This window comes from Drosophila grimshawi, unplaced genomic scaffold (genome assembly GCF_018153295.1).
Source record: "Drosophila grimshawi isolate 15287-2541.00 unplaced genomic scaffold, ASM1815329v1 contig_1367, whole genome shotgun sequence".
In the NCBI taxonomy this organism is placed as follows: domain Eukaryota; kingdom Metazoa; phylum Arthropoda; class Insecta; order Diptera; family Drosophilidae; genus Drosophila; species Drosophila grimshawi.
Genome location: NW_025062889.1, coordinates 12,441,766 through 12,457,588, shown reverse-complemented (window position 1 = coordinate 12,457,588; position 15,823 = coordinate 12,441,766). Strand labels below are relative to the sequence as shown.

At 39.8% G+C, this 15,823-nt stretch overlaps 3 protein-coding genes across 4 annotated transcripts; 1 reads left to right on the top strand and 2 right to left on the bottom strand.

Annotated features, from left to right (window-relative positions):
- Nucleotides 1-805: 805 nt before the first annotated feature.
- LOC6559592 lies at nucleotides 806-5,899 on the bottom strand. Of its 2 annotated transcripts, none has more exons than XM_001986571.3 (6): nucleotides 5,708-5,899; nucleotides 4,075-4,162; nucleotides 2,310-3,604; nucleotides 2,150-2,246; nucleotides 1,940-2,094; nucleotides 806-1,875 (listed from the first exon to the last, which is right to left on the bottom strand). In XM_001986571.3, the coding sequence occupies exons 2-6, from the start codon at nucleotides 4,142-4,144 to the stop codon at nucleotides 1,549-1,551; spliced, it is 1,944 nt and encodes a 647-aa protein (XP_001986607.1). In that variant the 5' UTR covers nucleotides 4,145-4,162; nucleotides 5,708-5,899; the 3' UTR covers nucleotides 806-1,548. The 2 variants fall into 2 exon arrangements, with proteins under 2 accessions (XP_001986607.1, XP_032590451.1); XM_032734560.2 differs by having other exon boundaries at nucleotides 4,075-4,250; nucleotides 5,708-5,865.
- Nucleotides 5,900-6,166: 267 nt separating this feature from the next.
- LOC6559591 (cytosolic non-specific dipeptidase) lies at nucleotides 6,167-9,368 on the top strand. The gene is made up of 6 exons (XM_001986570.2): nucleotides 6,167-6,385; nucleotides 7,458-8,226; nucleotides 8,362-8,429; nucleotides 8,503-8,767; nucleotides 8,834-9,085; nucleotides 9,146-9,368. Exons 1-6 carry the CDS (start codon nucleotides 6,207-6,209, stop codon nucleotides 9,188-9,190), a joined length of 1,578 nt encoding a protein of 525 aa, XP_001986606.2. The 5' UTR covers nucleotides 6,167-6,206; the 3' UTR covers nucleotides 9,191-9,368.
- On the bottom strand, nucleotides 9,276-10,369 carry LOC6559126 (OCIA domain-containing protein 1). Its single transcript, XM_001986569.3, has 3 exons — nucleotides 10,222-10,369; nucleotides 9,674-10,163; nucleotides 9,276-9,611 (listed from the first exon to the last, which is right to left on the bottom strand). The coding sequence occupies exons 1-3, from the start codon at nucleotides 10,276-10,278 to the stop codon at nucleotides 9,379-9,381; spliced, it is 780 nt and encodes a 259-aa protein (XP_001986605.1). The 5' UTR covers nucleotides 10,279-10,369; the 3' UTR covers nucleotides 9,276-9,378.
- Nucleotides 10,370-15,823: the final 5,454 nt, after the last annotated feature.

Below are 15,823 nucleotides of genomic sequence, written 5' to 3'. Positions count from 1 at the left end.
TTTGTACTTACAAATAGTTTAACCATAAGTCGTACCATAGAAGCCAAATAAAAATTATTAAAAAAAAATAAATTAATCAGTTGACTTCAATTCTTATTGTGTAACCGGGGGGAATAATGTATTGTGATCAAAAGTTGATTAAACCAATATAAGAAAGATGTTTGATGTTAAAGTAACATTAATAAAATATAACGTTAACTGCTATTTTATTATATTTATGGATGGAATTTGGATTTTCAATCAGCAAAAGCCTTATCGTTATATGTGTATATATTTATTTTATAATCAAAAATCAACATAATTTACTCCTTTCGGCATTGGTTTATATCGTATTATATTGTTGTTTTACTGCTCCCTAACAAAAACGAAGTTTATATTATATAATTCTGTATGAATGAATATATAAATTTAAATTTCGATTGGATTAGATCTAAATCAAATTTATTTCATCGCTTGGACCGGATATACTGGTACAAATGATTTTTGAGAGCAATTAAAAACCTGTTATCATGGAAAACAATATTAAAAGCAGAGCATTAATATCTGCTTTGCAACCGCTGCAAATAAAATACTTTAAATTATAAATTGTTCATTAAAGTGAAAAATAATTTATTACAAAACATTATAAATTAATGAACAGTGAGATTTCCGTGTATGTGTGTGTGTGTGTGTCTGTGTATTAATTTACTTGCAGCGTAACTTACAAATTAATAAATCTCAATACATGCCAGCTATAAGCTGTTAAGAAAAATATATATGATTTAGATTCATTTACGTTGCATTCAAAAAATCTGAATATGTAATACAAAAGGTTTCTTTATTTTTATATTTATTTTAGTTATATTTTATAGTTACTTTTTTTTTTAAATTTTTATTGGTGTTTTTTGTTTGTCGCACTTAAGTAGCTAATACAATTACACAAAAATAAATGTCTTTTATAAATGTCGCATTTTGTAAAAGCAAAACGCATGTAAAAAATTACAAACAAATTGTTCTCTTTTTCTTTTTTTGGGTGCACAGCAAAATGATTTAACGAGCAAAAAACACGTAGATAAGGCAAACTTTATAAACAATTTACGACGAGCCGCGTTAACGATAATAACTCTATATGTATGCATGTAGATTTGTTTGTTTTTTCTTTTCTATATTTCATTTGTTTGATTTGAATTTTGTTTATTTGTATCGATGAGCAAGATCCGATTCTTTTTCTGCTTGCAGTTGTTGTTTGTGACAACTTGTGACACGTTTTCAATTTGATTATTATGCAATATATTAAAAGCTCCACACCGTGTGAATATATAAATATTTTTTAGTTGGGGACTAGTTAAGGATTAATTCAACTAGGAATTTCTAAGTATTTTTTATTCTTTTTTTCTTGTTGTCGTGGTTCGTTTTCTTTTATGTTAGCGTGTGAATGAGTGTATTAAGTGTGTGTTGAGTATATATATGTATGTGTGACTGTGTGAGTGAGTGAGTTAATTTAACATATATAACTAGAGAGCATGATTTGTTGTATTGCTTGTTGCAGCCAAATGCCGACAGCACGATTCAGCTGCTGTTCTTAACGGCATTATTAACACTATCACCGATTGTTGCTTGCGGCTCGACAGCGAAATCCCCCCCATCCACATTTATATCACCATCACAGGCTGTTTGTTTGGCAACGGTGGCTAATGCCTCACGGCGTTTGCGTTTCATTTCCAGCAACTGTTGTCGCTGCGCCTCGCGTTTCATTGCTGCCACCGAATTGGATGCGGCTATTTTGGAGCTCTTTGCACTGGTCGCGCTGCTGCCAGCTGTTTTCGTTTTCAGATTACCAGCTTTTTGTGTTTTTATTGTTGGTGTCTCAGCCTTGGTTTGTGGCTCGATAATGCGCTGAAATAAGTAATGTGGGCTTTAACAGATGCTGATGATACCGCTATGCATGCAGCTGACTCACGTGCCAACCGTTGCTCTTCAATTGCTCGATATCTGCAAATATGGAATCGACATGCGTCACCTGCAAATAAACCATATCCCAAAAGCCCTGCAAATCATCGACTGTGGTGGGGAACGCATCTTCCGGCGACCGATTCAAATTGTTGTGACAAAGACCTGCATTAGGAACATAGAATCAACATGGTAAGCAGCTGTGTATGTTTCAATTTACCCTCAAACTGTTTAATTTTCTGCGAGGCAAGCAGACGCGCCTTGCCCGAGGCTGAGCGCAATAGACCGAAAGTGTCCTCCGTGATATCGGGATTGCTCTGCAAGTTATTCATAATTTAGATGAGGCGGCCAATTAAATGTTTATCGTATATGCTACTCACACTCAAGGCATCAATATACTTATCCGCTACGGCGGCCAGCGCGAACAGACGAACCTGTTCGTCTTTCAATATTTTCAGAAAATAATTGCCATCCTTCGTCACGATTGCAGCAGCACTGACTGTTGTCTCGGGAGTGGTAGCTTTAGCTGCCACTTCCTCCATAGCTGAAATCTTGGTGGTGCCCATGTACTCTTCCGTGCACAGTGGTTCATGATCCACAACATCCAGGCTGCCATTGGTGGGCGGCAACACTACCTCGGGTGCCGGCGAAAGGCGCGGCACATTTCGCTTGGGGGACACCGTTGGCAGCTGTGCGCGAAACTCATGACTCAGATGCCGGAACACTGGCAAATCCACATCCCCATTGTGGACAGTTGTGGGCTGCTCCTCTTGGGAGCGGGCCGTGCAATTATTTTGCAGTTTCTTCCGAAATTCCCCATAATCCTTGCTGGGCGATAGCTGCTTGAATTTGCGCGACAACTCCGAGCCCTGTGGTGACGTTTGGAGCTGATCCTGCTGCTTCTGCCGGATAGCAACAGGCGACTGGCTGGAACTGGAGTTATGCTTTTTTGGACTATAGAAGCCTTGGGCTAGAGCACCGGGTCCATAGAGACGCTCAACGCGCTGCTGTATGAAGCTGCTCGTTGTTGCACCATAAGATTTACCGGCACCGTTACCATTGAAATAGGTATGATCACCATTCTCCAGACCATTCTTGCTGGAGTTGTTGTTGTTGTTATTGTTGTTTGTCTCGTTGATAATCGTTGTGTATTTGTTGGACATGGCCGTTGCCGGCTGCGTGGTGAGCGGCATTGTGTGCAACACTGGTGCCGCCAGCGAATTATTCCGCTTGCAATATTGCAGACTGCTGGTCGAGGGGCGTATGGGTGAAACCTCACGGGATTTGTTAATGTCCTGGCGTATCTTTGAGTCGTAGGTGGTCAGATTCGAATAGCCGTTGACGCAGCAGGCCAAATTTAAATAGCTTGGCTTCTTCTCCACAACATCCACGACGACAAGGCTGTTACCGCCGTCACTCTGGCTGCTGATGTTCTTCGTATGCTCGGCCTGGGAGTCATCGACTACGTCGCTCGCCGGCGGTGACAGCACCATGCGCACCACGCCGCCCGTCTGCGGATCCAGATTGATGTGGGCGGTGGTTGTGGTTATCGTACGCTGCGGCTGCGGCTGCAGCGGTGAGCGCAGAGTGCAGCGTTCCCGTATATTTGCCGTAAACTCGCGCGTTATGTCCTTCACGGATATTGGCGTTGGAAAGTTCAAGCTGCCGCTGGTGTCTGCAACATTTGTTGAAGCAAATCAAATTTTAGTAAAAGCGGCAACAAATGCAAAACGCCAAGGCAACACATGAAAACAAAAACAAAAAAAAAGTCAAGAAAAGAAACGACAAACAAATCGAATCAAATAACCAAAGAAACATTCATCTTCGATATGCCGAAGTTTAAATACTCTTGCAGACACATAAACTAAAGATAATCTCTAATCTCGGTCGATTTTCTCTACAAAAACTACATTTGTATTTAGTAGTCCGATGTTGAATAAAAAAAATAAATAAACAGACAATATATGTACAGGATATAGTATAAGAAATGTGTCCTTTAAAGCGTTACACATCTATTTAGAAAATTAAAATAGCCACTGCAATGGTATAAAAAAAAGATATTTTACAGCATTGAGGTTAGGTGCGCCACAACAGTGTGTGTGTGCATATAGTGCGTGCGTGCGAGCGTGTGAGTGTTTGGTATACCTGATATATCGGATGAATCAGCATCAACATCGAGTGAACAGCTGCCAATGGAATCCAAGCTGCGATCCATGGGAAGAACTTGCGGTGGCTAGAGACGATTTATTGAAAGTCGTTTTGTGTTTGTTGTGCACTTTTCTACTGATTTTGAAACGTCTATGTAAATGAATCAAAACGAACTAAAAATTCGACATTTAAATAAGCAAACCAAAGCAAAAACAATATACAATTAATCCAATGAATAAATTATTTACTTCCGCAAAGTCAGACTGAAAGCTCTCTACTAATGCGATCTGCTAATGAACGCCCACTTCTGCACTTGGAATGCCGTCCAAAAGAGAAATGCAATAATTTGTAATCGTGAAAAATAAGAAACAACGAAAAGAAATACAAATGAAAACAACTGAGCACAAATACCAAATGGGCGATGGCCTTATAATAATTTTGCCATTTATGCAAAGCGGAAACTCTGCACACAACAGATGCGAGCGGGCAGCGGGGAGGGAGGAGCGAAAGCTTAATGCAGATCGGTTCGTTTGCCCGTTTTGGACAGCGTCAAGGCGACAAATGAATAACTGTGCATGAAAGCGGGCGGGTGGGGGGTCAGGCAAGCAAAGCAATGTCTACTAAAGCAGACAGCAAATAAACAACAGCAGCAGCAAGAAGAAGCAGAGAGCATCAGTGGAGGCAGAAAGCTTTTGAGCTGCGCGCTATTGGAGATTGGTAATTTTTTATTGTTTCTCCTCTTTGGTCTTGTCTGCTTCTTATTTGCGCCATATTAGATGTTGTTGTTGGTGCTTAAGAGCTGGGAGCAGCTCTAACGGCACCGACGTCTGACGTCGACGTCTACATTTCCAGTTCCGCTTTGCTAACTTTTGCCGTTGTTCAACAGTGTTTTTGTTGCTGTTTTTGTCATCTTGAACCCAGTTTGTTCTTTTCCACTTCTAATTCCCATAACATGAGACTACATACTTGGAACTAATTACACAAACAAATAATTGCCAGCATTAGCGCCGCAGCGGCAGTCAAACTCCGCCAACAACAACAACATAACGCCAACTATTTATAATCCGAGAACACAGAGAGAGAAACAGAGAGACAGACACCAAAAGGGGAGCAAAAGCGAACAAAAAATAAAGTGAAAAAAAAATGGAAAAAACGGAGCGACACGTTGAATATAAACGGCAAGAAGTCACACAGTAGTCCCAGAAAACATGACTATGCCGCTCGGCGGACGCAGAGACAGGCAAACGTCAGCGTTCGTTGATATTTGGAGTCAACAGCCACAACTACAACGACAACTACAACTACAAGTAACCACAGCGGCACGCAATATGTTCTATTTTGGTCGCTGAAACTTACTATAATGAGCTTACAGAACGCATAAATTGAGGCCGCTTAAATGTCTGACACAAAAAGGCAGGTCCTTCGACTTTGGATGTACAAAATATGCAAATTTATCAAAAATAATTTACACACACATACATAGAGGGATTCACAAATGCAAACATACACACACACACACGCATACACAAAGATGACAGCACTGCAGCTCACGTACATACATACAGACAAAAAAGAACGGTACACGCACACATGTGGATATTAATTAATAAACAAGGCAAGAGCCACACACCTCCAGCGTTCCTTCGGCTTGCAGTTGATGTTGTATATTTTGTTGTAGCAAATATCAGCTCTGTGACATAATTTTAATTGCAATTAACTCACGAATGTATCACGAATGCTGCAGCGTTTGCGTTTTTATCTTTACTGCGGCAAATGACGGCCGATATATTGTGGCGGTCGGGCGACGTGCCAACGATTAGATATGGCACTTTCTCAAGTATCGATGACGTGCGAAACGATACATCGTATTCGCATTACATTTATAAATATATTGTTTTTGTTTATAAAACTTTAGAATATCAATTAAATTATATGGAAATATAGATATATATATGCATTTCTTATTATTTCCTATAGAATATGGAAGCACAAATGAAAAACACTTGTATTGAAAAGCATGCCGGCATACACTTGTTAACTCTTCAAACTTGTTGACTCTCAGCAGGCGAGTTTCTCTACAATACAGCACTCTACATTCTCCAAAACAAATTCACACACACACAAGACTGATGTTTATTTGCAAGTTTTCTTTCGCTCGCGTTCTGCGTTCTCCACTCATTCCTACTTTAGAAGCCGAAACGGGAAGACGTTTGAAATTCCGGTGCTTTTCAGTTAAGTCTGCAAGAATCGTACATAAAAAATTTAATAAGATGGCCGAGCTTCCCAGTGAAATGCAACAGCTATTCGAGTAAGTAGAAAGCTTGTGTGGCGATGCCAATGTTGCATATAAGGTTGCACACATGTACCATATATGTACATACATATATCCTGCTTATCTGCTTGTTGTTTATGGTTATTATTAAACTCGTACATATTTATGCTTGATAATAAGGGCGGCAACAGCTGACGCCGATAACACTTTGTCGGGCAAACAAGTGAAAAAATAAAGGTGAACGTACATAATTTTGATTAAAAAACAATGTGCATCAACTAATTTCTTCATTAATTGCACGATAACCATAAAAAAAATATGAAAGCACGTATTCGTTTACTGTCTGGATAATTTACATTTATCAAAGTGGCGACGATGCCTTTTAAAAAAGTGCAGAAGAGAATCTGCCTGTTTGAAGAAGCTTTAAATTTATCCGCTTAGTGACGCCTTTTGAAAATGCATACGAGAATCTGCCGGTTTGCAGAAGCTTTCTTTGTCCAATCAGACAAACAACAGCAAAAGATAAACGAAGAAAATGGAGAAATATTCGACGTGCCGAATCTTAAATACTCTCCTGTTTATTAGTTTCTTATTACTAAGTCTAAACGTATAATGCCAAGAATGAAAGCCAATTGGATTGAGTTTACTTTTGCTGAGATTATAATACAGAAATAATTATAATTTGATTGAACAATTTTTACATTTCATATCGTAAATTCAATGACATATGCATTTTTTCTGCGTTTTCGAAAAGTGTTTGAATACAGAAAGTTGATAAAAATAAGAATTTCAGTTTTAAGTTTATGCACAAGGAAAGCTCTGAAGATGAATACCTAAGTTTATTTAGAATTTAAAACTATGATACCAGATTAGAGATATAGATTGTAGTACATGCAAACATATATATATATATAGAATGCCCTCTTTAATGCATAGCGCATTGTCTGATAAGATTGAGGTATATACTATCTACCCAAATATAACGATAATCAACATATTGTGTGGTTTAACCGCAGACTTAACTATTCAATATTATCAGTGTATTTCACACGACATTATAGGATTTTGATATCAATATATATTGCCTAATCAAATGTAATGCTCTTAGGTTTGTGAATGGCAAGAAAGCCGATTACATTGAGACCCTAAGAACCGCAGTCGCCATACAATCTGTCTCTGCCTGGCCGGACAAGCGGGGAGAGATTGACCGCATGGTCAACTGGACGGCGGACAAGCTGAGGGCACTCGGCACCAAGATCGAGCTGGTTGATTTGGGCAAACAGACGCTGCCCACGGGCGATGAGTTGGCATTGCCGAAGGCGCTGCTGGGCACACTTGGCACCGATAAGTCCAAGAAGACGGTGCTGGTCTACGGTCACTTGGATGTGCAGCCTGCCCTCAAGGAGGATGGCTGGGACACCAATCCCTTTGAGCTCACCGAAATCGATGGCAAACTGTTTGGACGTGGTGCCAGCGATGACAAAGGACCCGTTCTGTGCTGGATCCATGCCATCGAAGCATACCAAAAGCTGAACATTCCGCTGCCCCTGAATGTGAAGTTCGTCTTTGAGGGAATGGAGGAGAGCGGCAGCGAAGGCCTCGACGAGATGTTGATGGCTCGTAAAGACGATTTCCTCGCCGATGTTGATTACGTGTGCATCTCGGACAACTACTGGTTGGGCAAGAAGCGACCCTGCCTCACGTACGGCCTGCGCGGCTTGGCCTACTTCCAGGTGGAGGTCGAGTGCGCCTCCAAGGATCTGCACAGTGGCGTCTTCGGCGGCACCGTGCACGAAGCGATGCCGGATCTGTGCTATCTGCTCGGCAACCTGGTCGACAAGGATACCAATATTCTCATACCAGGCGTGAATCGCGATGTAAGTAAAAGATCAATGCACAAACGCATTGACTTTAAATTTCTTATTCATAAGATTGTTTCTTGATTATTCTATATTATTAAAACTATCTGAGTTTAACTGTTGCTAAGGCCATCCGTTTTGTTTGCCCCACAGGTTGCGCCCCAATTGCCAAACGAGGAGGAAATCTACAAGAATATCGACTTTGAAGTGGCTGAGTACAAGTTAGTTGTATAATCTAATCTGTAATCATAAATCTCTGGGTGTTTAACTTAATCTGCTTATCGCGCTCTTTAGGAAAGATGTTGGCGTCCAACACCTGCCGCACAATAGCAACAAGACTCGCTTGCTGCAGGCCAGATGGCGTTATCCCAGTCTCTCCGTACATGGCATTGAGGGTGCCTTCTATGAGCCCGGCGCCAAGACTGTCATACCAAAGAAGGTTACTGGCAAGTTCTCCATTCGGCTGGTGCCCAACCAGGATCCCAAACACATTGAGGAATGCGTTGTCAAGTACATCAATGACAAGTGGGCAGAGCGCGGCTCGCCCAACAAGTTAAAGGTGTGCTGAACTTGATGCGGTTTTTAAGTTTCCAAATGTAAATGTTTATATTGTATTCTGTGACAGGTGGTCATGTTGTCCGCTGGCAAGCCCTGGACTGAGGATCCCAATCATCCGCACTATGAGGCCGCGAAGCGTGCAATCAGACATGTTTTCAATGTGGATCCTGATATGACACGCGAAGGCGGCTCCATTCCAGTGACACTCACGCTGCAGGAGGCAACCGGCAAGAATGTGATTCTGGTTCCGGTGGGCGCCTGCGATGATGGCGCACACTCGCAGAACGAGAAGATCGACATCTACAACTATATTGAAGGCGTAAGCTAAACGATCTTATTAACTCTATTGCCAATTGTAACTCTCTTTGACTGCTTGCAGACCAAATTGTTGGGCGCCTATTTGCACGAGGTGGGCAAGTTGTAAACCGATTTCACAGGGATTCAATCCTAATTCTTACATCACGATGCAACATCACAACGAAATTGTGCGCTTATACGAATATACAAAATTCTAAATAATCATATTATATATTTTAACACCTTTTTATGTATGCTTTATGTCAAACAAAGCAAATAAACATTTTATATTGCATTCACAAGAAGACTCGGCTTTTAATCTGTCCAAGAATCACCGTATTTGTTCTTCTTGCCAGCTAGTTGTTCGTGTGCTGGCGCCAAAGGACGCTGCGGTTGTTGTTGTTGCACGGGCGCCTCATATGGCCTTGAGTATGGGCTTTGCTGATGCTTCAAGTATTCCTCGCGATTCTTCTTGCGCAGATCTTCGTACGACTCGCCTGGCTTGGCTGGCTGCAGTGGCAATTCCGTGTCCTCCATTGTGCTATCAGCTGTTCAAACGAATAAAAAATGAGAATCAAAGCAGAATCTATACGCAAATTCATTTACTTACTGTCCAAGTTGGGCCTGTAGATATCATCCAGACCCGATAGCGTTGGTCGCGAATCCGTGTCCAGATTGAGAGCCGTGTTTCGCGACGGCTTGAATCCATCGTCGGTGTAGACATCCGCAGAGCTGGGCGTGAATGGGGCTAAGGTGAATGCACGTCCCAGATTCTCATCTGGAGTCATGCTGCTCATGATGCCACCGCCCTGCCGACGTTGTCTGAGCAGTTCACCCAGGTGGGAGTTGGGCAATCGCATTATTTTCTCAGCGCATTTCTGTTGGTAACTAAACTTGCCGACAAAATAGCCCATTATCACGCCCAGCACAACCTTGGGCACTGCTCCGTACTTGCCATTGCCCCGCAGGTAACCGTTCTTCACGCCAAAATAGGCCAACAGACCCAGGCCGGTGCCGAAGGGCAGCGAACGCTGCACAAATGATTCCTGATTGCATTCACGTAACGCCTTCAACTCATCCGCACTGAAATTGTAGTCCGCCTAGAAGAGCAGCCGCAGGTTACAGCGATGTTTAGTTAGAGTGTAGCTCTCGGCTTACCAGTGGATGCTGATTAGACGGTGGCGGTTTGCTTTCATCGTTCAGTGTTAAATCCATTATAAATATTGTAATTAATGCAAGAATTCAGGAAATTCCATCAGGCGGCTATCGCCGGCCTCTACAATTGTTGACGGCTTATCGATACATCGATAGCAATCATCAATAACTCATCGCTCGAATATCCGAAGACCATTCAATGACCATTCAAATGCAACGGCATTTGCAAAATGTATATAAATTAGAATCGTAAAAAAAAAAAAAGTTTTTTTAAAAGTATTTAATCAGAAGCAAAATCAATACTGGCCAGTAAAAAGACTTCTTAAAATGCACCAATCAGGGATATTTTTATTGCACACTGTTAGGCGACTATATGTGCACTTTTGTTGCATACTTTCAGGCGGGACATTGAAATACAAATTATGAACTTATATGTGCAAAGAATAGTATATAATAAAAGAATCATTTCCATATCATATTTGGGGATTTGAAAATTTAGTTTTTATTTCTTGTAGCTAACACAGCACAAGCAATTAAAGTTCAAGTTTATTTAGATAGTAAGGGAATTAATTGAATGCATTTGTTGAGCTCAGCAAACATGCTGCTCGTATGCATTTTGATTGAGTTTTGATTCGGTTGCATTGGGATACCCTTTTTGCGAACAATCAGCAATTGGCAAGCGCATAAGACAATAAATGAAAGTCTGGTTTGCCAAAATTGGTAAACTGGTCAAAGTCAATGCAATGTGTAGATCTTGCCGCAGCCGCTGTCACGCAAACGTCAGTTGGCCATTTTCAGTTTCAGTCCCAGTCGCAGTCGTTGAACAATTGACAAAACATGAGCCAGCGCCTTCGCCTTTAGCTTCGCCTTCGCCTGCATCTGTCTTCGCCTGTTTTCGCCTTTTTTCGAAATTTTTGCGCCTGCACATGGATAATTTCTTGTGAAAAATCTCAGCTTCATGTTGCTGTGTTTTGCTGTGACGCATGAATTATATCAAAGCAAAGAGGAACGCGGCTCGCAATAACAGCGCCAAATGCAGCAGCCGACTTGTGATTGAACATTGTGTGTGTGTGTGTGTTTCTGTGTGTGTTCGTGCTTGGCATGCCAAGTGTTTTGGGGCAATCACAAGGAGCCTTTTTGGGTCGGGCCCTCATAGACAGTGAGGCATGGCGCGTCACCATCGACGAAAGCGAGTTGCGGCCAGAGCTAAAAACAATCCATCTGACCTTGACCCAGCTGAACATCAACTAAATGCAGCAACGGTAAAAGCAGGTTCATTGCGCGCTGCCCAGACTAATAGCCCACTAGTCAAACCGGCTAAAACACCGGCCAGCCATCTTCTGGCCTCTTGATCTATGTGTATGTTCATGTGTTCTTGGCCTGGCTACCATGCACAGCTTTTGCGTTTGGCTAATGATGTTTGTACAAGGCCCGTTGATTAGCGACCACCTGCAAATCTCATTTACATTCAATGACGGGTTATTGCGAACGTGTATTAATCAAATGGCTAATACCTAATTACGTTTATGGACCGCCGAAGCCGTTTTGATCCTTAGAAATGAAAAATATGATGAACATTGAAAGGAGAATAAGAATTTTAACATGAATTTTGATTCAATTTTAATTAAGTAATTCAAATAATGAATTAACAGGATAGCTGATGTTTAAATGTCAAAACACCAAAAGCAAATTATATGTATATAAAATGTGACTCCTATGTTCATGTGATGAGAAAAAGTTTAGATTCTGGCGCCAGAGAATTGGTCACGTTTTTTCCTTACCCCACTCTCGATGCTTAGATATTATTTGTGTAACTGAATCCAATCGATTCTTGGAATGGGCTCTGTTGGCAGCGCCCCAAAAAAAGTGAAACTACAGTTATCTACAGTATATTTTTACTTACTAATTTTACATGCTATCATCATGACAATTTGGTAAGACGAGACGTCAAAACGCGACACAGGGTAACTGTAATCGGCCCACAAAAGGGGCCAAACCCAAAATGGGGATCACGTCGCGGCTAGATCATAATTCCATAGTGATTCCCGAGCCCGATTCCGCCCGTGAATGAACAAGCATTAAATGAATCAACACGTAGAAATAATTAATGTTTCTACTTCACTTTTTATTTTAATGTTGCGTTGCATTGTTTGTTTATTTTCAAGAAGCCCTTAGAGAATTACACCCAAATGTCCAGCGGGCAATGAGGCGGATCGGAACGTCGGATCTTTGGAATGGAGCGAGTCGCGACGTTGAGTCTCCAATTTAGCGCTAACCATATTCAAAAATGTATTTTTTTTTTGCTGTTTTATTTTGGCTCGGCCGGGTCTATGGCCGTTTGGAATTGGAAGTGAGATCGATGCAATTGGTTATGAAACATTGGGCTGGGGGATTGACGGTTAATTGTAAGTTTCCGGTTGAGTGGAAACTCATTTGCCTAACTGCAGTAACTTCAGTGTGACTCTGTCAGTCAGTCAGTCAGTCAGTCAGTCAGTCAATGAATCGCAGATGAAAATGAAAACCGGGAGAGTCAATGAAAATGTTGCTATTTAGGTTAACTGCATACGACAGAGATGCGGAAATACAAAAAAAAGGCAATGCAAAACTAAACAAAACAAAAACTGCAAACTGAAGTGCTCATCAGTGAACCAAATATGTGGGTGAAACTCATCTTGAGCATAATGAGATCAGAGTTTTTAATTAGCCCACAAAATGGCAATAGACAAGAAAATTGCGTTTAAATTTCCAAAGTTTACTGAATGAAGTTCCTTTTTTTTCCATTTGGCAAACGATTTAAATTGATAGTGCACACAGCAGCGACTTACTTTTATCATATCGCTAGCGACATCAATATTGACTGAAATTAAATTTAATCGCCTTTGTCAAATTTGTCAAACGAACTAAGTATCATATGCCTGAGAATGTTAGTCATATGCTTAGCTAGATAGATTGGGTAAGCAGTGTGCTATAGTTGGGTTTTTTCCTCGATAGGAAGAGAATACGAAGTAGATTTAAAAGGAAAAACTCTTAATTGGCTGCCATATGTACGCGTACTCGTACCAGCCCGGAATCGCAAATGATACGGCTGGCAAACAATTAAAAAAAAAGTGCAATCAATGCCTCCTGCCCCACAGAATTATTGAATTGTGCTCAACATCTGCAGCAGCAGAAGTAAACAACTTGTCTTGCATAACCTTCAATTGGAGATTATACAATTGGCGTGATTACATATTGTGTTACCGTTAATCAAAAGAAGTTTGAGTGATTAATTTATATGTCTATTTGCTTAAGCTAATGGCATAAATAAATATCATGGCTATCTAATCGAAAAACAGCACAAAAGCCAAATCAGCTGATTGGTGTCAGGTACTCGGATATCCCAATAAGCTTTTTAAGAAAGTGAAAAACTTTCCGACCTTGAAGTATTATTAATACCAAGCATATAATATATAAATATTCTTAATTCATTAAAAATTATCTAATCTTGAAGGGTCTGCAGGCTGCATCTATTTTCGAAACTCAAGTCAATTGGATACGCGCAAATAATAAGTTATTTACTTAATTAGTTGTGCATAGAGCGAATGAGGAACCCGTAAATAATGTGTAGCTTGTTTGTGTTTGTATTAATTGTATCCCATTTCTCTGTTATATTTACAGACGTATATATTTATTGATCGAGTACAAACAAATTGCACAAGCTGTTACGCAATTAGGGGTCTGATATTTGATACTAAAAACATACAGAAAAATAGTCAATTGCAGTTGCAAAGACAAATGCACTTCACACTAAATAAGTATTTCACATCTAATCAATATATATTTCTAAAATAGCAACACTCAACTCGTTCAGTTTTTAGTAACATATATATTATCATACTTAATGACGACAGTCCACACACACACACAGACAGATGCATATCATATATGAAATCAGCAATCTTTTTGCGATGATCTTATCATTATATATTTCTAAAATAACAACTGACTTACCTCATTGATCCACTCAATTTGTTCTGCTTTTCAATGCATGTTAGTAACATATATGTATATATATATCATCATATTTAATGACGACAACCCACACACATATATGTACATACATATATACACTTCATGCTCCATACCTCGTTTTGGAGGTGATATACGAAATCAGCAAACTTTTTGCGATGATCTGCACGAAGCTTTGACGTCACTTATTCAAGGCTAGCCCAATTTGAAATTAAAATTTTGGCATTCTCAATAAATTCATTGAGGTCTGCTTCTGTTTCTATATCACTCCTGCTTTTGCCATCCACTGGACACTTCCGAAACAATTGACGTATGTGCAGGGCAGGTGAGGCGCCTCTTGTTTGCTAAATGTGGCTTTACGCAAGTATCAACAATAAGATAAACACAGCGGATAGATATAAATATATATACAGCCTAAACGTTTATAAATAATTCTATTTTATTATAGGAAATATATTAAGTCTTCGCAATCAAATGAAACATGTGCAAATAATTACCACTAAATATGTAAAAACTAAAATGATTATAAAATATATAATAGAAACATATGATGGACATCTGGGTACATATTAGGATTAATTATATTTTAAAAGATAAATCGAAATATATTTATAAATTTATTTATTTATTATTATTTTTTTTTTAAGAAAATATCAATTTTATATGTATTTGTTTTCATATGAATATAATTTTACTTTGATTAATTATAGTGGATAGAGTTTTATGTATGCAGACAACTTTCTTTCTTAAGTTAGTTTATAATTTCGTGCACAGAGCATGGCATAGTCGGGTATATATTCATTTGATTTCAGCTACATCTTATTTGCGTTTGCTTCTTTCTAATCATGCAAGGTTAAGGCAAATAAACGCCATGCTTTTTTATATTTCTGTATAGTATAGCATATTGTATGATTAAAGAAAAGACGAATAGCTTTTGGATGAGATAAGCTACTTTGTTTGCCAGCCTCCAAAATTATGTGACCGCTCTAAAGTTGAAATCTGTTTAATTAAAGGCTGTGTAAGCCTCTCAAATATAAATAATGAGTGTCATCAAAAATAGTCGATGTTTTTTTGTAGAGTTTCGATTTGCCATTTTGACTGAGAGTTATGGTATATGGGTGTTTTTTGTCGGGTTCTGGGTTGGTGATATCATTGAGTATACTGAGTAAAACAAACATTGGCCGTCTCGGGCATGAAATGTGTGCAAGATATAGCGATAAGATAAATTCAAACTCAAATATTTGACATTGGTATTAACACAAGTTTTGCCACTCAGCTGCCTGTGCAGTTGGGCTGGCAACTTAACAATTTTGCAGTGCCCAAAAAGTTCTTTCAATACTCGAATGAAAAAGCTGTGCCACCTATGTGTGTGCGTGCCTCAAACAATGTGGCAACTGACAGTGACCGTTAACTTTGACCCAGAAACCCACTAAAACGTAAACAAAGCCACCCACGCAGCACATGAACAGAATTCGGCATTTTCACAACGTTTACATTCTCAGGCAATAAGCTAAACTTCAGTTAAATCTGAGTATAATTAGCTAGACAATATGAGCACGCAATCCAAACCAAAAATTGAGTGCATTTTTGTATTATT